The 24,134-nt window shown below is 40.8% G+C and overlaps 3 protein-coding genes across 4 annotated transcripts; 1 reads left to right on the top strand and 2 right to left on the bottom strand.

Annotated features, from left to right (window-relative positions):
- Nucleotides 1-811: 811 nt before the first annotated feature.
- Nucleotides 812-9,047, bottom strand: si:dkey-7k24.5 (somatomedin-B and thrombospondin type-1 domain-containing protein). Its single transcript, XM_034139251.1, has 5 exons — nt 8,819-9,047; nt 5,624-5,815; nt 4,698-4,776; nt 4,366-4,548; nt 812-3,504 (listed from the first exon to the last, which is right to left on the bottom strand). Exons 1-5 carry the CDS (start codon nt 9,045-9,047, stop codon nt 3,387-3,389), a joined length of 801 nt encoding a protein of 266 aa, XP_033995142.1. The 3' UTR covers nt 812-3,386.
- Nucleotides 9,048-11,812: 2,765 nt separating this feature from the next.
- On the top strand, nt 11,813-14,879 carry LOC117489834 (retinol dehydrogenase 10-A). The gene is made up of 5 exons (XM_034139372.1): nt 11,813-12,265; nt 13,134-13,232; nt 13,368-13,513; nt 14,529-14,663; nt 14,759-14,879. Exons 1-5 carry the CDS (start codon nt 11,813-11,815, stop codon nt 14,877-14,879), a joined length of 954 nt encoding a protein of 317 aa, XP_033995263.1.
- A 902-nt stretch (nt 14,880-15,781) lies between these two features.
- Nucleotides 15,782-24,081, bottom strand: stau1 (staufen double-stranded RNA binding protein 1). 2 transcript variants are annotated; one of them, XM_034139529.1, is made up of 15 exons: nt 23,899-24,081; nt 21,574-21,879; nt 20,942-21,063; nt 20,696-20,840; nt 20,425-20,578; nt 20,145-20,316; nt 19,937-20,032; nt 19,582-19,794; nt 18,888-19,031; nt 18,617-18,763; nt 18,459-18,534; nt 18,041-18,354; nt 17,565-17,687; nt 17,055-17,134; nt 15,782-16,549 (listed from the first exon to the last, which is right to left on the bottom strand). In XM_034139529.1, the coding sequence occupies exons 2-15, from the start codon at nt 21,764-21,766 to the stop codon at nt 16,462-16,464; spliced, it is 2,067 nt and encodes a 688-aa protein (XP_033995420.1). In that variant the 5' UTR covers nt 21,767-21,879; nt 23,899-24,081; the 3' UTR covers nt 15,782-16,461. The 2 variants fall into 2 exon arrangements, with proteins under 2 accessions (XP_033995420.1, XP_033995419.1); XM_034139528.1 differs by having other exon boundaries at nt 20,425-20,581.
- Between the last annotated feature and the right edge of the window lie 53 nt (nt 24,082-24,134).

Here is a 24,134-nt window from a genome sequence, read left to right on the forward strand (position 1 = left end):
CCATAAATACTACAACTCTCAACAATGCATTGTCTATTATCTGTTTGTATTTCAACATAGCAGTCTTACATAACAACCAGAACCCAACATATAGAGGGACAAAGTGCTGTATTTAAACCAAAATCCTGGACTTAAAAAATATGAATTTATTCATTTATTAATATTGTCTTCACCCCCATATATAGACCATTCTTACATGAGCAGGGTAACTATAAAGGGTTAACAACCCACTGTTCCCCCCTCAGCCCCAAATGTGATTTCAACTATGAAGGTACAACCTTTTTTAATGCCTTTAACATTTCTCAAGAGCAGGTATCTCTCAACATGACTGTCTCTAACTTTAACAAGATTAGCCATCTAATAAAACTCTGAGGAAACTGTAGAAGCTTCCTGTCCTAAATATAGTAGTGGAAGATATACATAAAATAGGACATTGCTCTATAATACAAGTAGGTGTTGAGTATACAATTTTATACAAAAGTCAACAGAAGGTGATCGTCATGCATTTTTTAGTGTTTTTGTCCAGAGTCTAATCACAAATCCTGATTTCTTTTCCGTTTTAATCACAGAGTTGAACCATTTCATATTGCTCTCGGTTAGTGAAAGGAGCTGAGGTGTGGAGTGAATAACAATGACTGTGAGAGGCAGAGAAAAGTGTGTGTGTGTGTGTGTGTGTGTGTGTGTGTGTGTGTGTGTGTGTGTGTGTGTGTGTGTGTGTGTGTGTGTGTGTGTGTGTGTGTGTGTGTGTGTGTGTGTGTGTGTGTGTGTGTGTGTGTGTGTGTGTGTGTGTGTGTGTGTGTGTGTGTGTGTGTGTGTGTGTGTTTAGAGCAGTATGTTTGTGAATGAATGCATGTTGGGGGAATCCTGCTTCTTTTCTCTAAATATTCTATCTGCAGTTCTTACTCTTACATACAGCAGTAACACAGGTTATACCTTAATCATATTACTCACACATTTGATTTTATAGGGAGTGAAGCCTCATTTAAAGCTGAGAAGCGACTGATGCGAAGAGCATTTTATCGATCTTATTTTTCATATAATTAGTCAAGGATTGATGGTTTGAGCTGGTGATAAATTCATGTAATGCAGCTGCATACACTATGTATGATACAAAATATTTGTTTAATTCATTTTCTTATAATTTATTGTCATTGTCCTTTGTTGCCCACAAACTACAGTATCTGTTTATTTTAGAAGTTAAGATCACCAAAAGGAAAACAATGGCACTCGAAAATATTTTTGAAAGATAAAATTGATTGTCTGCAAAATGGTGTTATCAAATGAAAGGATTTGATTTGAGTAAAAGGCGTATGGCAAAACAATTGACTGCAGCTATCTAACACTTTCCAGATGGCCTTCGGTGAAATTCAGAGTGAATCAGTTTTGAATGTCTCCCTAAAAACTTGTTGTGAATGGCTGCTCCGTTGATTATATTTGTACATTATGTCTTTTCACAATAAATGTGTATAATTCTCCATATCCCATTGCAAGGTGGAAGTGGCAACTTCAATTATATGAAATCACGTTAAATGCAAGCTTAGTTTATTATATTTCATTTTGGTTAGACAAAACCAGTCTTAACACACATTTGGAGTACCGACCCGCTTCATGTAAGCTCCATTAGATATGTGTCTTTATCTTATGAAAGTCAAGGCCAATGCATGCAAATATCTGTAACCCAGTCTCACCTAAATTTCATTACATCATTACAAAAAATGGATGATTAAGTTTCATTTTCAACGCTACGATAAAGGGCATTCAGATCATATAACCTCTCATGAAGAATCATATGAGCACCTGTCGCATCATTTAGGTTTTCTATTATGGCAGTCAGGGACCATGTTTCACTGAAATATCTCTAAACAATGATGACAATCAATATTTCATAAATAGATAGCAAGCACTATTGTGGAGAACTGAGATGTATTATGGGAAGATATTACACAATAGCGCACCCATGTGCATCGACACAAAGCAAGTGTTTAAATCCTTACACTAGTATCGATACTCTTACTTTTTTAGACAAGTGCAAAAGAAACATCAAGCATGATGTTGTGATTTCATACCTAGACTGCGATACTGTGACATAATACCACCATAATACAAGAACATATTGATTTGGTCATTCTTTAAATGTATTTTCTTATGTTCATCCTTGTTTTTATTTTAATCTAAAAGGGATTTTTATTTCACTGATATCACTACGGAGAAATTCAAACTAAGCCATTATTCTTGATGAAGAAAACACAATCAAGTTACTTTATTTCTCATTTATTGATACAAACTAAGAAAAAGAGCACAGATTCATTAACGTTTCCATAACAAGACTCCGAACTGTACAGTGAATGCATTTAGTTTACGTAAGTTAACTTACAATAGAACTTGGTTGTCGCTCTAGCTGCTAAATTTGTGAAAAGGTTCAAGTCGGTTTTTTGGTTAGAACCCCATAGGACCCCTTTCAAGGACATGTGGTAGTTTCTAAAACCCAGTGAGAACCACTGCTTTAGCAAGTAGCCCAATTTACTGAATCTAACACTGTATTACAGGGTTGGGGTCTATTCAGAATGCCTTGATAAAGTAAAACACAAATAACACATTTCGCTGTAAAAGGAACCAGTATTAGAGCATGAAGTAAATAAAAACTTAGTACAAACTAAAACATAATCTATATTTTTTCAATGTTTTAAGCTCTTAGTGGAATTGACCCCAACCTTGCCTAAGCCATCAGTCTTTGTAAAGTACACTGTTTCCAGGGAAGTGAAAAAAGCTATTTGAAAGACCCTAGTCAGCTCTTATACAATGTTGTTTGTAGGTCCCGAGACTGTTTGTTTTGTACAAAAAAAGAAAAAACATTTGTACCTGTTGACTTTCTATGCTGTTGTTTCTGTATCAATGTTTTATTGTTCTGTGCATGTTGTACCTTTGGCGTTGTGACTGGTTGTGATTCACACAGAGCCAGTACTTGTCATGTTAAAAAAGTGTCTCAATGTCCCAAGATATTTCTATTTCTCAACAAAAGCAACATTTCCCTTGAATGAAATAAATCAGATCACTTTACATTTTGATTAGGATTTCTGACTTTCTTTTTTTGCTTTTCATTTGCTGTTGTTGATGCAAACTAAAATAAAAATATGTTTTATTAAAATCTTTGTTGAGCAGTCAGGACAACAAATGCATTGGAGTCTGATTCGAATTAGCAATTTTCATCGGCACATATTCAGCCATTTTAATAAAACATCCACATGAAGTTGCACTCATCTGGAGAAGAAGGCACACCTGAGCATTGACCAGAACTCTTTAACAGGACCGGTTTATTATTCTGGCAGATTGTTCTTTATACATGAGCCTGAGAAGATGTGTACAGGATAGCAGAGGGAAGGAGGATGTTATATAAAGAGGAAGCTGTGGGCTGTTGGGCAGGAGCAGGCCTCCATCCTCCCCACACGCCTCCACACACCCCTGCATCGAGGGTTTCCCACCGCCTGCCACTGGAGTGACTGTCTTCTGCACCAAGGATGAGGGGAGGAATCAGTTAGTGGTCACACAATTACACTTTAAATCCAAGTGATAAACAATGATGCCATCTAGTGGTAGTCCTCATTGTTACCAATCGGATCAAAGAGATAGGTGAAGATCATTTGTCCAGGGTTCTGCGAGGAAAAACAATCCGGCCCAGGCTGCACTGTCACAAATGATCCGCATATCTGTACTCTATCCACCACTGCACCTCGTTTCAGAATACATGCTTGATTTTTGCAGATACCGTGGCCAGGATCTTCTGGAGTTTGAATTGTTTATCCTGATGATATGGCGAGGGTTCAAGTTTGGTTGAATGTGTTTTTTGGGTTAAGGTTCTAGTAGCGCTATGGAGCAGTTTTTCTTCGTGCACAAAGACCAGGATGTGCAGAAAGGTCAACACATCCAGCAAAGGCAAGTTTCAAACTTACTTGGCAAAAAGGCTAATAAACATTTGTGTGTAAATTGATTACCTAATGGCAGGTGAAGCTTTTATAATGTGAAAAATAACAGCAGCAACTGCGCTGTAATTTTTCCTACCAATTTGCCTTTGGTGATAAGGAAAGGTGACCTTTAATAGTGACGTTTTGTCCAACACTTAGTTTCTTTACTAACTAGCCAAATTAAATTCAAGCTAATTTCATGGTTGGATGACACCTTGGCAGAGCTTTAAAAACAAACACTTTATCTTTCTCTTCTGGTCATTAACATTTCCAGAACAACAAAGGCTTGAATGTGTGAATTCTGAATTCAAAGAAGAATAACTTCTGCTCTTTTTCTCCATTTGTAATCATGGAGAAAGCAATGCTTTCATCCAAGAAACATTTTAGTAATCTAATCCATTTTTACCTTCCCCCGTCGTCTTCCTCTCCATCTCCGGCACAGTGTGTCTGTCCAGCAGAGAGAGCGGGCGGCTGGCACTCGACACACACACGGTGCCCCTCCCTCAGGTGCTGCATCCACTGAGTGTGTGGGCCCGAGCTCTGCTGGCACCCTTTAGTCAGAGAGGTCAACTGAAACTGGACACAATACCTATTTTACACACACACACACACACATGCACGCACGCACACACACACACACACACACACACACACACACACAAACCGAACTCAGAATACATACATGTTGACGACACATGAGAACATATCAAATTGTAAAAGTCTCTCTGGTCGTGTTACCCTGTGATGTCACTGCTGTCAGGGATGTCTCTTTTCTTCCTGGCGTTGCCATAGCCACCAGAGATAATCAATGCTGGGACTGCAGAGGAAGCATGCAGGATAACATTACATGTGACAGTATGTTACGGTACCTCATACATTTAAAATGTGCAAATGCCAGGAAACTGTTGATAAAGTATATTAGAACTCCCTGGTGTGGAACAACCTGGAACGCTTTGAGAAACAGCTTCGCTTATGGGCAATATCAGATATTTAGTAGAGAGCTATAAATCATACTGCTGCTTTACTACTACACCGTGGAGACTCCATGCATCAGCAACCCCATTGCTCTTTTACAGTGAAACAGACAACAACTTAGCAACATTTTGTACAATTGTAAAAATCGAGGTAAATAGAACAAGGCTCTGGTTTCTTAATTCCAGTGTGAATTAATGGTCTGCTTGAAGGCGTTTCTCTCCACAATAGTTGTCAAAATAAGAATCTCTGTGCTACTGCAGCAACTATAATGACATATTGGTTAAATGATTAAAGACTGCACAATAGGATTAAAATAACTTTTATTAGTTTAAGTTGAAGTGTCTTATATCTACTGTATATATATATATATATATACTCTTTTAAAGCCAATGTTTCTGCATGTGACTTTTAATTGAATAAAAAAACAGCATGACCTGTTTGTATGAAGGGATATTTAATTATGGTTTTCATTAGTTCACTAACATGTCTTTCACAGGTAAGTTAACAATAAAGGGGTGCTTTCTTTTACATCGCAATCCATCACACTAATTCCACTAGAATAATAAATAATTACCTAAGTGACCTTTTATAAGGCCAGCCATATTTTGTATTTAATATCTTTGTAGGTAAACACCTTAAATGAGTTGATCACATGGATGTGCGTTAGGATCCGGGTGCAATTTTCTCACCAGGTGGGTTGGGACAGTTCCCCTGCTGAGACCAGTACTCTGCGCAGCCGGCGTGCTCCTCCAGGTGAGGACAGGGTGTTCCTGCGTTGAGGGGCCCCTGCAGGATGGCCCTGCTCCGCCTGCGGACTGTGGCCCTGCAGGGCTCAGCACAGCCTGACCATGCTGTCCACTCGCTCACCATACAGGACAGTGCTGGGGGGGAAGAAACAAAAAAACGAATGATAAAGAAGACTAACAAAGCCAACACCAGCATCCTGTAAATCCCCAAATAGTAGTCAGATGTTAAAAATTGCAAATGTCAACCAATTATAGTTTTAAATGACAGTATCATAGTCCTCATGTTACTATTATAGTCTCACTATCAACATGTGCAAGTGTGTGGGTTGTATAGCATACACATTAAGCTTTAAATACAAAATGTGTTTTATGATGTATTGAGAAAAGGGGAGTGGGCAGATCTTAAAGGTCACCTATTGTGCAAAATCCACTTTTTCATGTATTGTATGCATAAAAAGGTGTCCCCTCTGTGTAGAGAGATTCTGAATGTTTCATGAACATAGACCCCCTCTCTTTTTGTCCTGATCCATTCATATAAAAACCTGTCAAAATGAGCTGATCAGATTTTGGCCACTTTATGATGTCATAGCGTTTTTTTGGCCCACCTTATCACCTGAATCTCCTCCGAGAGCACCATTGTGTTCTTTTTAAACCAATCATCTCTCAGAGGGGCGTTGGGAGTGGCACCTTATTTTCATCTAAAGCCCCGGCCACACGAGGACGATAACGGTCGTATCTGCTACAGTTCACTATCAGATAGAGGGTTCGGCCACACAAGGCCGACATGGAAACGCAGAAAACGATAACGATAACGGATCCCAAGGTGGGTAGATCTGCAAACGAAACGCTCTGGGGGGGCAAACGGCTCCGTGTTTACGCCTATACGATCATTTTCTGATAACGTTGAAGCAATAGCCCCGCCTCTCCCCACCTCTCCTGCTCAGAGATCAGCTGCTGGGCTGTCAGAAGAGGGGGAGGAAAAGAGAGGCTCCGTTTTTTAGTGCTGTACAGACCGACGTTAACAGCAGCCCTGTCTGTGCACACGGAGACCGACTCTGTCGTCCGGTGATCTAACCGCCTTCTGGAAAAGCTTCACAAGTACGTCGATACGCAAATGCGCTTTGTGACACAAGTGACGGTACGCATTTCAGATTGTTGCCGCACATGCGTACCAGTTATGTGCACCCCTGCATATAATCATATAATCCGTTCTTATTGTGCATCCATGGGTAAAGGTAAAACTCATGTAGTACTGAACACGTCACATGAACGTGCTGGGCGTCGCGGTCCCGTGGGTTATATATATGCCGAGGAAAATAACTCTCAGAATAACGTTATTAGCACATTTTACAACTTGAGGACCGAATTTTTTAATAAGGGCTATACAAATGTTCATACTGGATAGTTTATTTAGTTTAAAAAAAAAAATCCAACGATTTACAGAGGTCTCTTTCCCAATGTTAGTCAATGGGAAAAAGTCTTTCCGGGCCCAGCGACTGATACGGAAGTGTAGTACCGCCGTTTGGCCACAAATAATATTTTCCTCAGAGTCCGGCGCACTTCCTGGGGGCTTGGACCAGCGTTGCAGTCGGGAAGAAAAGCAATGTGGAGCGGCACCCAGGGCCGGCCCGTAGCACTGGCGACATAGGCGGTCGCCTAGGGCGCCAGATCTGGGGGGGCGCTGCGCTGGTAGTTCTGGGAGGGAGAAAAACATTTTTGACTGTTTGGCTCATCCTAATTTTCAGCCTTGATGTAACAACATTCATAATTATGTCAAGGTAACACCCTTTTCACCCCGGTTACACTTTTCATTTGCCCTGCACGATGGGCGCTGTAAGTGTAAAAGTGGGGGATGTTGACTTATCAGGCACCCACAGCTCACAGCCAAAGTGCGAGCGAGTCTCTGAGCGAGCAAGAGAGAGAGAGAGAGAGGGCGCACATCTGTACCGCGGATTGTTGCTGGATTGAGGCTGACTACAGCTCAGTGAGGTAAAGGACTCTGAGTGTTTAGATAGTTCAGGGGGGGGGAGCGCATAAAGCAGACTCTTCACGCTAACGAAGGATCACTTCTTCTTCAGGGCAGGGAAGGCTAAGCAGTACGCAGGCTACTGTCCCGCAGCTGCTGCCTCTCTGTTAGACTCCGGTACTGCACATTACTCACGAGACGTGAAAAATTGCTTCAAGTGAAACATTCGGGGCTTTTCAGAAAACATCCGGGGCTTGAGCCCAAGTAGCCACCCCCTAGCGCCGCCACTGGTTATGTTCACATACTTATTTGATTATTAAAATGTAAACCGATCTTTTTCATATGGGTGTTTAGAGTTGTACTCCCTAGATCTAGTCTCTAGTAATTCTGCTCAAAGTGCACCAGATTGAAGCATTTTACTTTAAAATGTTAAAAAAAATCTTCAAAAATACATTTGAAACCTTCTTTATGTATATAACCAACATGTCAATACGTTTCAGTTTTTGTAGTGTATTGGTCTTTTGTAGAGATTTTTCATTTATTCTTTATATATTCTATTGTGTATTGCTTGGAGGGGGGGACACCAAATCATAATCTCGCCTACGGCACCAAAATGTCTAGGACCGTCCCTGGCGGCACCTCACCACTTCATAAGGAGTTTGACCGTGCATATAATAATGTTAAAATGTGCTAAATATATACACTGCAAAAAACAAAAAAAAGAGGAGTAAAAGTAGCTCACGACTTGTTTTATTTTTTGAAAGTAGCTCTCATCCTAAAAAAGGTTGGAGACCCCTGATCTAAAGTAACAGACACATAATCGGCACTTTTGAAACAGGCCTGAAACAGAGGGGTTTATGGGATGCTACAATGAGTGATAGGCTATGTTTGGTATTTTGAGCCAAACACTTCAGAGACATGTTTTATATCTGGGACCTATAATATATTGATGAAAAGGAGTATAATAGGGGACCTTTAAACCTTGACCAATATCATCACAATTTAATGTAGGTCACAGAAAAAGGATTAAGGTCATATCATGTGAAAAATGTAATTGAGTTCTGAGTTGAAAAGTCAGAATTCCGTAATCGAGAATTCTGACTTTTAAACTGGAACCCGAATACACCTTTTTAATGTGGCCTATATCTTGCCGTTTATTTACACATACGCACCTGGGCAGGCTGAATCATAGTCGTGGCAGCAGTCCAGGGTGGACACACAGGCTTGGTCACAGTAGCAGGTCCCGAAGGTGCGGTCGGACCTCCACCCTTTGCTGGAGCAGGACGGGTCCCGGCCGGGGCAACACTGTCCTGTTTCCCGGCAGCCCGACTGACACGGGCCGACAAGGAAGAAAGCCACAGAGAGACAAAGCAGAGGGACAGAGCTCCTGCTGACTGTCATCCCGACGGACCACAGCAACATACATGCAACTATGTTAACGACTTACTAATTACCCTGTCTGAAGTTATTCACCATAAAGTGCTTTAAAGTCCTCTTTAATATGTTAACTCCTATCATCTGTGGTCAGTCAGGTCAGCGGACAACAGCAGTTGAGGCGCTGGTCAGTGAGTTGGAAGTTATTCATATGTCAACTCTGTATCTCTTAAAGGAACAGTTTACTACTGTAGGTATGACAAGTGGCCCACAAAACAAGGTAATGACTAATGGTCACTATATAAGTTAAATGAGACTAGCTTTAGATAAACAAAATTATTAAATACAGTATCATAATAATTTTTACAATAACTACTCTTACAGGATACTATACAATGGGTATACCTCACCAATGCATTGCTTTCCTTATCTAACCATAGCATCATAAAAAGAATACTGGAAAAAAAGTATTCTCCCACGGGAAATGGGCTTTTTTATACCGATTGCCCAGCCTTACACAATATTGATAATATGCCTTACTGCATTAGCTTATGGCAGCAATGTGTAATGAGTGGCAGAAACAGAATACAAAAAAACCCTTACTTGGATGCATTTGGTTGGTATTTGAAAGAAACCATCAGTACAGAAAAATCCACCTTCACTTCAAACCGCAGTAAAAAAGTATGTTTACTTAAATTGTCTAACTCTCTCTCTCCCTCTCTTGCTCTCTCTTGGTGAAGCAGCAGCTTCCCAGGCCCATGTGTGCCTCAAACATGTGAAAAGAAAGGATTAATGAAACTCCTATGGCTGAGGTTATTCATGCAAAAAGAACAACAGCGTGGACAGTGCAGGCCTCCACTCAAACTAAGATTCCCAGTGTAGCCTTCTGCTATGTGTACGGAGTGAGAAGATAGAAACAGACAAATGGGGAAACTGAAATGTTATATTGCTCAAAACTTCACAAGCTCCATTCTTAAATTAGGGAGAACATTTACATGACATTTGTGAATCCTTTTCCCTATGCGTGGCCCCCCTACACAAATGTGTAGCTTGCAGAGATGACAACCATTAACTGCTCCACTGAACAGACAGTCATCTCACTACAGCCGTGGGGCCACTCACATGTTCTCTCCTGATTTATTTATCTTCTTATCTAACTTTTTCATTAGGAAACTTGCAGATTATCTTATTTCTAATGCAGTTCTTACAACCAAATGTTTACATTTGGACAATGAATTATGTCGTAAAAGTTGCAGGATCGGTACACAGTTCTGAAAAGACAGAAATGGCCCTGCTTTGGATAGATTCCAACGAGTAGAAACCAAAAGAGTCAGAAATGCATATTTTTTTATAGCACATCCAACTGAGAATGTGGCTGGCAAACAATCAAACAGCTCCATGCTGGATCCACATCACCAGAGGGCGCTCACTTTGCTGCTGTTTCAAAGTTGTTAAGCATGTCACAGAAGGGCAAAATTCTTGGCAGTATTTAAACTAACCTCCTTCCTACAGCCATGACCAATTTCTGTAAATATATTCTGTATTTTAAATAAAGAAATATTTGTCTAGACATCATTTTATAAAGATTTACCAAGTTAAAATGTAGTTGATTATTAGATATGAATATCTTTAAAATAAACACATTTAACCTAGCAATTTCTACTATGACACACAAATAACTACACTAAACCTAAATGTAGAACACTGTATTGTATTGTTCTCTGAATATGGCTCTTATGCCAACACGGGGTAAACAAGGCTTTCAGTGTTCACCAAGAAAACAAAAATGTGACACACTACAAGCAGGCTTCTTGGCACGTCACAAAGCAGAGATTTACATTATCGATAATCTTCTTAAGTTCGGATGTATGAGTTAATTTCAGTGCAGTGCCAAGGTTGAACTGGCTTGTCCCTCAATGGTTAACAAAAATGTTAACTCGATCTCACTACTTCAACTCCGCTGTGAGGACGCAGTGCTAAACTCTGAACTGACTAATTAGCAGCATTTGACTCTGAAAGTTGGTACACCAAATTAGTTTAAACAATATAAGTAGAAAGATTATCATTCATCCTGGTAGTCCAAGGGAACAAACTACATTGAGATCCTCACACAGTTATTGGGAATTGTTTCCATGCTTTTGTAGATTAGCCTTTAACTAATAAAAGAACTCATGAAGAAAAATCACCAATTTGTCCCCTTTAATCTATGACCTGAATCTGAGCCTGCATATTTGTTATACTCCCCATTTTTCCTTATTCTGCCTTATGTTCTTAGTTAGATAAATAGATGTTTTGTTGCTTATAATGCAGATATTTCTCATATACTTCAGATAAAGGTGCAAGCTTTTTCATATACTAATGTGTAGTCCTATTTAAAGGTAGCTTATGTTAAATTGCACATGTGCAGGCTGCAAACTTTGAATAACAGGGTCCTACAAAGACCCTGGAACTTCAAGAATCTTTAACTTGGCGTATTAACGTCTGGCACGTGTTATTTCCCTCAGTCATAGTGGAATAGTATACATCTGAAGCTTGCAACACAAGTGTTTTTTATCAGGAGCTCAAGGTATTTCCTCTAATCCGGGAGGAGAGTGTTTAAATAAACCACGGACGGAGACCAATGGCCACAGAAGGAGGAAAACACCAGCTTGGCTTTCTGCGTCTTTCTCACTCACACGATCTAACACATTGTCAGGTCGCAGGAAACACCTTCACAGGTGTGAAAAACCCGCTGTGGACTACAGAGACATTTCTTCCTACAATCAAGACCCTCCGCAGTACAGAAGATCAAGATGATTTTTCTAATGGACCTCCAGATGATGGTACTGGATGTGATTTACTTCATCATTCGCAACTCTATACGGGTCGTCCTGCGCCCGCGCACCAAGCCCATTGACGGGGAGCTGGTGCTGATCACCGGAGCAGGTGGAGGTCTGGGTCAGATCTTTGCTCAGGAGTTCACCAAGCATGGGGCAGAGGTGGTGCTTTGGGACATCAACACCAGTTCCAACGAGCAGACAGCCAAGCTGGTGCGGGAGAAGGGGGGTAAGGCGTACACGTACACGGTGGATGTGACCGATAGGCAGGATGTGTATCGCAAAGCAGAGCTTGTGCGGAGGGATCTGGGCCGGGACGTTACAATGCTGGTGAACAACGCTGGAGTGGTGGCTGGGGAGCGCATGTTGGACTGTCCTGATGAAATGATAGAGAGGAGCATGAAAGTCAACTGCCATGCTCTCTTCTGGGTGAGAACTATTTAGTCTATAATGACATTTGGTAAAGAGATATGAACAAATAAACTTTAAGTGTTGAATCCCCCAGATGAAACCTCCTTAGGTTCAGACAGGATGTCCAGCTGCCATTGACTTAATTTGTCTCAATACCATTCAGTGAATGGAAAATGGTGGCAAACGATCAAAACAGTCTGTAAGTCTGTGCAGCTTCATGTTTGATTAAAATATAATTCTGAAACCATTGTCAGAGTGGGGTTTAGCAGCAAATCATGTGTTACACAATCAAGACAATGAAAAACACTTCAGGGAATGCAGTCATTGTCTTGATTGGTTTGTATGAAAATTGAACACTTTTCTTGTTTTGCCAGAAACATCACAGCAGTGAGATTTTACTAAAATTATAAAGCTGCACACACAATGATTGCTTTGATTGTCTGCCATCTTTTTTCATTCTGTTTCCTTATTTGCACCAATTTTAACTTCTCAAAAGTTGGCACATTTTCTTAGTCGAACACAGACAATGATTCATCACTGCCTGAATTAAGACCTGGAAATAAAACTTTTCACAATACACAAGCTTTGCAGCATCAGCTGTTGTACAGAGCCGGTTATTGTGCACAGTGTTATGTGTGACATGTAAAATGTTTTGCGTTAATAGCTTTATCCCCTTCGCACTTTGGCCTATACTGTGGGTTTCCCACATAAATCCTCTTAATGTGAAGCTGCTTGTGCAACATAAGCTTCCTTCGCATTGAGCAACATTTAAGTAAAAACTATTTTCATGTACTTGTTGCCTCATAACATCCTGCTGCAATCTAACAGAATGTGTGGGTGTCTGTGTGTGTGTGTGTGTGTGTGTGTGTGTGTGTGTGTGTCTCAGACAGTGAAAGCCTTCCTCCCTCAGATGAAGGCCCAGAATCATGGACACATCGTCACCATCGCCAGCGTCCTCGGTCTCTTCAGCACAGCTTGTGTCGAGGTGAACCATGGACATGGAAACACCGCACTGCAACACTAAGAAAACTACACTTTACAGACGTTCACACACTTCTCTGCTTAAGTAAACTAATCATTTTGTAAATGTACCCCCCAAATTTGTTTTTGTTTGAGACAGGATTACTGTGCCAGTAAGTTTGCAGCAGTGGGCTTCCACGAGTCTCTGGCCCATGAGCTGCTGGCTGACGAGGTTGATGGAGTGAAGACGACTCTCGTGTGCCCCTACATTGTAGACACCGGCATGTTTGACGGCTGCAAGATACGGTATGCCAACAAAAAGAGCACATACTGCCTTATCCAATCACAGCATGTCATTAAACTGTAAATCGGATAATTATAATTAGCAATTTAGACCGAAACTGGAATATATAACAAAATCCTAAATAAGTATGGTGGAAAAACTGCTCATCAACAGTAGCATTTGTGTTCCTTGTTTGCTTGTTCACTTTGGTAAATGGAGTGAATTCATAAAGCGCTTTATCCAGTCTTTACGACCCCTCAAAGTGCTTCAAAAATGTCCCAAATTGGGTTCAATAAAAATACTTCTTATCTTATTTATCATAAAGAATACAAGTCATAATTCAATCCCAATTTCATTCACACCTCATTCATACAGAACAGTGCCACTTGCTCGGAAGTTCAAATTCTGTCACACAGACCGGGAGCAACTCAGGGTTAAGTATCTTGCCCAAGGGTGCATAACAAGTCTTTCTATTATGACCCTGGGTTATTCTGTTGATATTCTAAATGAAAACTCCTGTCTATTACCAGACACTTTGAATGCAACAGAGTGATAAGGGTATGTTGGTCTACGAGTGGATGCTTTGGTTTGTGTGTGCTTTGAAAGTGCTGCATACTTACTGTTGGGGAAATATTTTCCTAGGCCCACAACTTTGACCCAGTTTATCAGTTTGTTCTGACCTCACTGAGCACAGGCTGTGCTCTCAGTGTTTTGTCTCCCTATTCCTGCCTGTTGGCGTCAGCTGATAGAGGTGTTTTATCTTGTTATGCAGCATGTTGATGATTCTCTCAGAACCGGCTAAATACATGGGTCTGGGGTAGAGATCTTCAGAATTGGTTTGGCAACCGCTGTGTCAACTCGTGGCACACGACATGTCTTGTGAATTCTCCGGCCGAAGCTCCAAATAAACCATCAGTGTTTGCCATCAAAGTTCCTGCTCTCCCCGTGTCTCTCTAAGTCTCGTCTCCATGGCTTCAGAAGTTTCCATCACACTAACTCATCTGTGACTGCCTATTTGTCCTTTGGTGCCACTAATAGAGAGGAGGTGGAACAGTTCCTCCTGTCCCCTCTGGACCCCCAGTACTGTGTGGAGCAGGCCATGAACGCCATCCTTGTGGACCAGCCCTTAGTGTGCATCCCTCGCCTCACATACCTGCCGTTCCTCTCCAGAGCGTGAGTACAGAGCTACACCTTCAGATCAATCAGAGACTATAAATAACTCTAACACTGCTCAGCAGCTGATGTTCATGATGTTTGTTTCTTTTCAGATTGTTGCCATGGGAATCCAATGTGGTTACATATCGTTTCATGGGCTCTGACAAGTGCATGTACCCCTTCATTGAGGCTAGGAAGCAACTATTGTTGAATAACTCTGTTAAGGTTGAATAATTTCACATTAGTACTGTTAAGAAAACCTTTGTACAGAAGGGCCAAATGTGAAAAATGTATTTCATTCTGAAGCCAATTTTGGAGTCAAAACCATTACATTAAATAAGAATATCCTTCTGTTTGTGTGGACAACAGTGGGCCAAACTGCCCAGCTACATTAAGAACCTATTGGACCAATGTAATACTGAGGCCAAATGAAGCTGACTGTGAGCTTCAGAAAAACCATTCAGAAGTGTACTAGATGACAACTCAGCCAAGTGATCATCAGCACCCACACATCAATGTTCAGATGAAGTTTATAGACAGTTAAAACAGATTTCTCCATAAACCTGCAAGATGAGCACTTCAAAGTGACTGGATCCTGGACTGGCCAAGGGGATGTGTCATTAACATCTGTAATTTGATAATGTACCAGGATATTGCGCTGTATTATGTTTACATTAAATGAAATGATTGAAAAACCACATCTCCAAACAGTGTGTGGCGAGTGCTTGTGATTTGTGTGTTTATTGTTACTCTTACATGACTCATAAATGAGCGAAAACCATGGTAAGGATGAAAGAGGCGGCAATGAGGTGAAAAAGTGTAAGCAAGAATTATTTAGAAAACATGCGTTTTTCTACTTTTATCACAATTCCTAAAACAAAGGATTTTCTGGGGCCATTTTTAGAACAACTTCACATTATTTTAGCAATATCTAAAATAGTTTTGCCAATACTAATACCAGTAATATGCCAAATGCATACAAAATAACATGTTAAATAGTCAAATGCTGTTCAAAGCAATTCAAGCGAATCATCAAAAGGTTTATACAAAATAAATATTGAATTGTCGCACAACCTAACATTTACTTTTCGGTTTAATACTACCCATGTCAAGAAGAAAAAAAGATAAGAGAAGACTTAGTTTTGTGCAAGTAAGCACATCAGTTTATTACCATGGGGAGCGGAGAGAGGGGGGCGGTTGAAGCGGAGAGAGGGGGGAAGCATCAGGGACACATCGCTGTCACACAGCAGAGACAACGTCACATTACATCAAACGCTACATTTAGTAACAAAGTCATCCCAGCCCTACATGGTAATGTCAATAACACTTCACGTGTGGTTGTTTATGTAAAGCACTCTAGGAAAACCAACAGAGATTCGCCAGCTGCACCCTAGACAAAGATGGGGTTGTGACGTTTATGAGAGCTAGTTTAATGAACTACCTCAGCAGGGGATAAAACGTAAAATACTTCAAAACAAGAAGAAAGTTCTCACAGAGAGGAAACAAGTTCTAGGCTAAACAAAACAGAATTCACAGTTAGTCGCTTCTTTTTTTCCCCCCCGCCAAATAAACCCCAGACTCATTGGCTAGGATGCAGCTACTTTTTCTAAAAGCAAAAAAATAAATACTGTGTACAAATTAAACAAAATCAAGGGGAGGGACCTATTTTTCCTATCGATCTTGTTTAACATCTTGGAAAGGTGAATATGAACAGTGATGGTTTAGCGTCTACAGACCCGGAAGCTTCCTGTAAACGTCTAAAACTAAGAACACAGTGTCAGAGTTTTCTCTAGTGCTTTTACAGACCACTGATCATCTAAACAGTGCCGTCCAGAGTCTGTGTCAATGTGCTTGAGTTAGCCTGTTTCAGGTGCAAGTCACCTTCCATCTCCTGCTTGCCACACCTGAGGAAAATAAGTCACACAGAGTCAGTGTTAACAGTTAATCTGACCCAAAATATGACTTTGATAGCTGTGTTTGCGTGCACCTGTGTGTAGTATTTATATGTGCCCTGGGTCATGTGTTAAAGAATAAACAGCAACACCACCAAATCCAGCCTTAGACTGTGAGACGTGTTGAGTACCTACAACTATTGTCAGTTTAATACTGTGCTTTTCATACAAGCTACTTCTTCTTTTTTTAATAACAGTAGAATACATTCTGGGTTATTAAGCAAGAGCTGTGTCTGTTTATCTTCAGAAAATTAATAGATGATCTCCTAAGGTTCCCTGGGAAACATGCAGCACTTGGAAAATTGACAAGCAACATCTTCCGAGCAAGCCATTTAATGCTGATTGAAGTGTTTACATGTAGCATTTTCTTGATTACTGATTGTGTTAATTAGCACGATGAAAGGTTTATGATAAACAGCTATAAGTAGCCAGAGAGACAGTGTTCGTCACAGCTTACCGAGAGATTGGTCCATTTCCTGTCCTTTCATTTGACTGCTGGTCCAACTCCGAGAGCAACTTTAATATATTCAATGCAGCCTGAAGAGGTGAAGAACAGTAAAGGTTAAAGGTTATTGCATTGTCCCAAATGCTACTGAGTACAAAAGGAAATAAAAGAAAACTCGGACAGCTATTATCGTAACACTTGCTTTGTTCTGCGCAAGAGCAGTAATTAGCTGTGGAAAAGGTAGGGCTTAATGATACGCTTTGCAGCATATGAGAACTGAGAACTAATCCGTCCTGCTTTGTCAACATTGGATGTTGTTATGGTGAGTGACCCTCTTGAAGCCCCTTGTTTCCAGCATTTTCCTATTTAGTGTGATATCCTGGCCCAATCTGAGGCCGTCCAAACACTCCATCATTTCACTCAAACACAATGTGATTACTTGCATTCTGGACATAGAATAGAAAAAGCTTTGTAAAGATAATAAATGGTTACAATACATTTCATACTTAGAAAAACACTCACCATATCATGACAGGATTCTACATCTTTCCCAATCCCATGACTGATGAGCGGAGGATAGGAGGAGCAGTTAATCAGCGACACAAACTCGTTCTTGTTGTTTTTGGGGAAATCTTTGTACTCCACCTGCAGAAAATACAATATTTCAATAAATCTCAACATGTTTTTGTCCAAATCAAATGCATGCACACTAAGAACTTTTGAAAGAACATCCATAACATTCATCTGGTTGTAACTTATACTTTTATATATATATTCCAATTACTTGTATATCGACTATTCTGCACAATTTCTATTATATTCTATTTTATTTTGCACTATTATCTGTTTTATTGTGTTGCACTGTTGGAGGAGCCTGTGACCTAAGAATGTCATTGTCATAACTACACTGTAGCTATGTACATATGACAATAAAAGCCTTGAATCTTGAATCTAAGGGCGTTATTGAATTCCCCGAAGTGGAACATGCCGTCAGTTACCTGCAGGTTCTGCACCGATGAAAGGAAGCCGAGCTGCTCTGAAGGCCTGGTGAGGGGTCCGTGGGGCAGTTGGTTCAGATTGTTCTTGTTCTGTAGGATAGTCTCAGCAGTCGGTGAAGTCCCTGCGTAGAGCAGCTCGTTGGCAATAATAGCAGTGATGGTGGCCATGCCGGGGTTGGGTGCTGCTCGACTGTAGTCCTGGGACACTTGGCAGATTCCGACTGCCTGAGCCACTTCAGGGACCATGGGAAGGATACCGGCAGGAAGCTGCTGGTGGTTCAGGTAAGGCAGGCGGAATTCCTGGTCCTTGGTCACTTCAAAAGGAAAAAGCACATTTATAAGGGCTGTATTATTGACTGAAATAAATGAATATGACCTCAGCTAAATATTTCAGTCCAGCAGATATGTTGATACTTACTCAATGTCCTCTCCTCTGCAGAGCCAGGTTCGAAGAAGGTCACTTTGCGCCCATCACCTGGTTTTTTCACTGGGGTCTAAACAATACAAAAGAATGTCACAAATGAAATCTTTCTTGTCTGCCAGGTTTACAATGATTGACAGGAGGCGAGGCAGTACCTTCTCATCAGTTTTCAGAGCCGGTTTAGGGGGCTGAGGCTGAGGCACTTTATATCCCAAGAGCTCCAGCATTTTCTCTGCTGCGTTCCTCTTGGCCACTTTTTTACTGGGCCCCATTCCCTCTGCAGTCTGACCGCACACCGTCACCTGTGGCAGAAAACATGCAGCAAAACACATGAAAAAGATTGGGGTAGAAAATCTACAAGCAAAGCAGAGGAAATCAGAGATAGTTGCATAAGTTAAGGGAATGCATCCGTTGCTGTTGAATCACCTGCATGACGAACTCCCGGCGCCGAGGCAGACCTCTCTCCGTCACCATGCTGTACTCCGGCTCCTTCTCCTTCTTGGCCTGCTGGATCTGAGCCAGGCGGCTGATGGGATTCATTCCCTGGCCATATTCTGGGCTGGTCTGCAGCTGTGGATGTGAGGTCAAAAGTCACTTAAAGGTCCCCTATTATACTGTTTTTCATCAATATATTATAGTTCTCAGATATATACAAACATGTCTCTGAAGTGTTTGGCTCCAAATACCCAACAGATCACTCATTGCAGCATCCCATAATCCCCTCTGTTTCAGCCCTGTTTCAAAAGTGCTGATTCTGTGTCTGTTACTTTAGATGAAAATAAGGAGCCACTCCCCACGCCCCTCAGAGATATTTGGTTAAAAAGAATACAATGGTGCTCTAGGAGGAGATTCAGGTGATAAGGTGGGGGGGGGGGTTACCTTGGTTGGTTATTGGCTAATGGTTACACAAGCCAAAAAATCTGATCAGCTTATTTTCAGACAGGTTTTATATAAATGGATCAGGACAAAAAAAACGTTCAGAATCTCTTTACACAGAGGGGACACATGTTTATGTATAAAAGACATGAACAAGTGGATTTTGCATAATAGGTGACCTTTAATGAAGAGTTTTTAGGGTCTGTTAGTGATTTTTCGTATTGCTGCTCACAGCTCCCTTTACCTTGATGATGGATTTGGTTTTCTTTTTGATGCGTGGCAGCGTCTTTTCCACACTGGGTATATGTGGTAGCCTTTTCAACTCCCCCAGCACCGATGCTGCTGCCAACTTCTTGGCAATTTTTTTACTCTTTCCTTCACCCTCTCCAGCGAACTCCCCGACTGCAACGCGCACTATAAAACTCTTCATATGGGGGGGGCCGTCTTCTTTTAAAACCTGAAAAACAACAGTGACAAACTATGATGGAGAGGAGCATTCATGTTCTATATTTATACTTGATAAGAAACAGGGTTAGGTCAAACATCTTGTCGACGTATCACTAAACTGATGCTCAAATGTATTTAATTTAGGTAATCACCTCAAAGTTGACAGGTAAGTTGCGTTTAAGTGCAATTTCAAACACTTGGCTGATTTCTGATTTGTTGAGGTTCTCCTCCTCAGGCTCTCCATTCATCTGTTAGGAGCAGAAAGCATATTAATGAAAGAAAAGCCATTCAAGTTTAAATCCAATTTCTCAAATTCTTTGTAGCACTTTTTAATGCCGGGTTTCTGCTTCCTTTTCTCACCTCTGGTAACTCTTGCAGTATTGGCTCTTTGTGTAAAACTTTCAGGGCCTTGGCAGCAGCCTCATGTTTGGCCAACTGCCGCGTGCGTCCCTTTCCAATAAACTGCTGGCCTCCGATGGAAAGCTCCATGTGGTATAGCATTGGTCCCACTGGAGGAAATGGGTAATAATACCTGCACACAAAAAATTAAAATGCAACCATTTTTGTATTATCTCATAAAACATACCATCTGTAGAAGAATTTAAGATATTTCCTTATTTTCAAAAAAAGGAAAACTCACTGTTGCATAGGGCGCTGGTAAGGTCCTGGAGCCCGGACGTTGTAATTGAAGTTTGGAGGTCTCATCCCAGGATACGGGTCAACAGGTTTATACATAGGCTTTTTACCAAGCTTCATACATAGTGCATTTAACTCCATGGTATGTGTCATGCCATCTGCTGAAAGGCAAACACAGATAAAACAACAAGTTAGAAAACTATTACTGCATGGTGCTAACAAACATTACAAAGAGTGCGACAGGGCCAGTGGGAGGAGCCCATCTGGGTTCTTGCCTGTGTTGCGGGGCGTCCTCATGGTAGGTTTGGGAAGTGTTGTCTCAGCGAGGGCAGATTCAGCAGCCGAGTGCTGGGCTTTCTTGATGCTGGTCCCCTCTGCCTCCCAGTGCTGATCTCCCAGTGTGAGCCTCACTGAGAAAATCTGGCAGATGCAGAGATACAATAGATTTGTGTTCATTAGCACCGCCATGTGACAAAGAAGACAACAGCATAGTTTGTTTGTTAGAATGACTCTCAAAGTACCTTAGAGTGAGCTGGCCCTTGCTCACACAGCAGCTTATACTCAGGTTGAATCTTATTGAAACGGGCTAACTCATTCACCAAACACATGGGGGTCTTCTCTTTAGGGTTTGCCATGTTAGATACTGTGAAAAAACAAAAAAGGTTTAGAATACTCACAACTGAGCAAATGGACATGATCATAAACACAAAAACCGACTGCTGGGACACACAGGGCTTTATTAACATTTGAAAACTAAAATCATAAAAACCTAAAGATTTCCAAAGGTGGCGTTCAGAGACTTTTATACAGTACAATATGGGTTTGAAATACAAAGTAGGAATCAAATACATGATTATAGTGGCTAAACAAAGGGTACTTATACGCGTGTAATATATACCTTGCTGCTACATCTTCAGAACTGTTACAGTATGTGTATTTTGTGTAATTCTTTTTTTTTTTATCTTTAATATGTTTTTTATGCATGCTTCTTAGTTAACATTAAGCTGTCTTTGGCTCTTTTCTGCTCTAACAAATGTAAATGTCCCCTCTGTGGGACGAATAAAGGTATTCTGATTCTGATAACTGTGACAAAAAAATATATATATGACAACAAAAAACAATAATCTTGTAAAAACAGATATATTAAACAAACCTGTGTTGTTATTGTAGGGGGTGACTGAGCCGGCAGGGAGAGCGGAGCTCCTCATTGGCTGGCCTGCGCTCTCCGAGGGCAGAGTGCCGGCAGCACAGTGGATGCTGTAGCCGGGCTGAGGCTGCCCCAGCTGCAGGGGGGCAGAGGCAGCAGGGATGGGACTTGTGGGACACTGAAACTGGAGCTGGGACATCCTTGTATGGGTAAAGTAGGACGAGGTCAGGATAAGAACTTTGAAGTGCAGCAAAGGTGAATGCCAGAGGTGAAAGGAACTGTTGATTGAGGGGGTGTGGATGTAAGCTCTGCCTGGAAAATGAAGGAAAATGAGGATATGAGATAATTAGGTAAGATGTACCAATTATTAAGTTTGAAGAAAAATAACAGCTTGTCACTTTCACATATACTGGAGTCCTTAGCTCCTGATGGGCAAGCCAAAGAGTTCTCACTGGGCCGGCTGCCCATCACAGGACTGACAAACCATAACATTCACCTCTATGAACAATTGTTTCTAGTTCAACTTCAACCTGGTGTGAGAGGGAACCCAAGCAGAGATGGGACAGCATGCAGCATCAGCACAGAAAGGCCCCGGCTGGTCAGCTTTGAAACCAGACCCTCCTGCTGTCAGGCAACTCCTCTAACCACTGACCTTCACACATAGCTTTTGCAAGTTAAGTTCAACTACGCACTTTCAAATTATTGTGATCGTTAAACTGAAACAGGCCCATGTAATTTAATACAATGTTCAACATTTGAAAGGATTAGGAGAATGTTGGTCATGCAGGTAAGAATTAAGAGACCATAATCCACTGACGTCATTTTCTGGACCGCTTGGCTATAGTCTGAGAGCCAATTATTACCCAGCTTATGATACATGCAGTATAAAGCCTTCCTTTAATACAGTAAGTTCCTTTACTGTACAATATAAAACATATTCAAAATAAAGTTTAATTTGAGTTCCGTTTTCTGCACTAATGCAAATAAAATACAGAATATTTCTATCATTACTCTTTCTGCAAATATTGCACCTATATAATCAATTTGTGGCAATTGTGAAATAATTCATTTTGAGTATTTGTTTACCCTGTGACTATTACACCGACATTAATAATATAATAATACATTTCATTTATATAGCACACTTTAAAAACAATGTAATCTCAAGGTGCTTCACAATGCTATAAGGAGAAAATAATAAAACAAATAAAATAAGATAAGATATCTAAGGAGCATATTGAATAACATGTGGTAATATTAAAAAAAGAATAACAAAAGGTTAAGAGCATAAAAGGTTAGAATCAAAAATAATAAAAATGACATTAAGGTACAATTAATTTAAGAGTAGTATTGTTACAGGATAGGATGATAACTCTGCTGAATGCCTCTCACAAATGTGTTTCCACAACATTCATGAAGGTCTCTGAGAACTGTATTGGTCCTTCAAAATGCACATACAGATTTGAGTGGTGTCCCAACACAGGTAGACACCCCGAATGCCAACATCATAGAGGCAACTGTATTGATCAGCCCAGGACCACCAAACAATGAAATGTGACGTGTGGACAGATGGAAACCGACGCTAAACCCACCACTGTCACTGGGTTATATTAAGTCCTCATTAACATTGTTTGCTGTATATTAGCTGTCAAATAAAGATGCTACTGATCCACAAACTTTGTAATGATGTTGTTCCACAGTTGGGTGGTGTCCATCAGAGTGGGTGTTGTCGGGCCCTGGAGCCTCGGTTTAATCTTATCTAACCAAAATGACCATGCACTGATTTTAGCCAATGCAAATAAACTATATTATTAGTATAAAGTCAACTTGAACATTTGCTAGATGTTTAAAGAAGATTAGCCGGTAAGCTAGCTAGCTGTTACAGTAGGGAGCTTTCACTGCCAGCAGATATGCAAACAAGAGAATGTCTCTCACAACAATGGGCTTGCATATTTCCTGATGATGTGTCCATGAGTATGAAAGTCTCCAAAAAGAAGACATTGTCAGTAGGACATTAACAAGCTTTTAATTTAACCAGGCCGATTATGCAAGTTTTCCCAGAGGACCACGTTAGCCAACTAGCTTACAGACTACAGTTGCAGGGATGGGCAAAATAGCACACTTCTTTAAAACATATCCTAAATGGCAGATGCAATGGTGCCCTCTGAAAGATGTGATCGCAACGCATTAGTAGCAGCACTTGACACTAGTTTATAAGATAGGTACAGATCAAATAAATCACAGGGAGTCTGGGAATAGCCGGCGAAAATGCTATCTGGCTAGCTAGCTAAGCCCGACCCTCGATAAGTCACTGCACAAAATAAACCTCACCTCGTCGCTCCTTGGTTCGGGTTTTAAATTACTCCATAGTATACGTTGATTTACTAACGTTTGCTTTTGTTAGTGGCAGGTTTCAAGAGTCAGTTTAAGTTGTTTTTGTATCAAAAAGCGGGCGGTGAGTAGGTGGACATTGGGAGAACAGGGCAAACACTAAAGAGAATGGCCCAGTCTTCATTCTCTCCTCAGGAAGTGACGTTGACAGAGAGGAAGTACTTCCAAAATAAGGC

This window comes from Trematomus bernacchii, unplaced genomic scaffold (genome assembly GCF_902827165.1).
Source record: "Trematomus bernacchii unplaced genomic scaffold, fTreBer1.1, whole genome shotgun sequence".
NCBI classification, from domain to species: domain Eukaryota; kingdom Metazoa; phylum Chordata; class Actinopteri; order Perciformes; family Nototheniidae; genus Trematomus; species Trematomus bernacchii.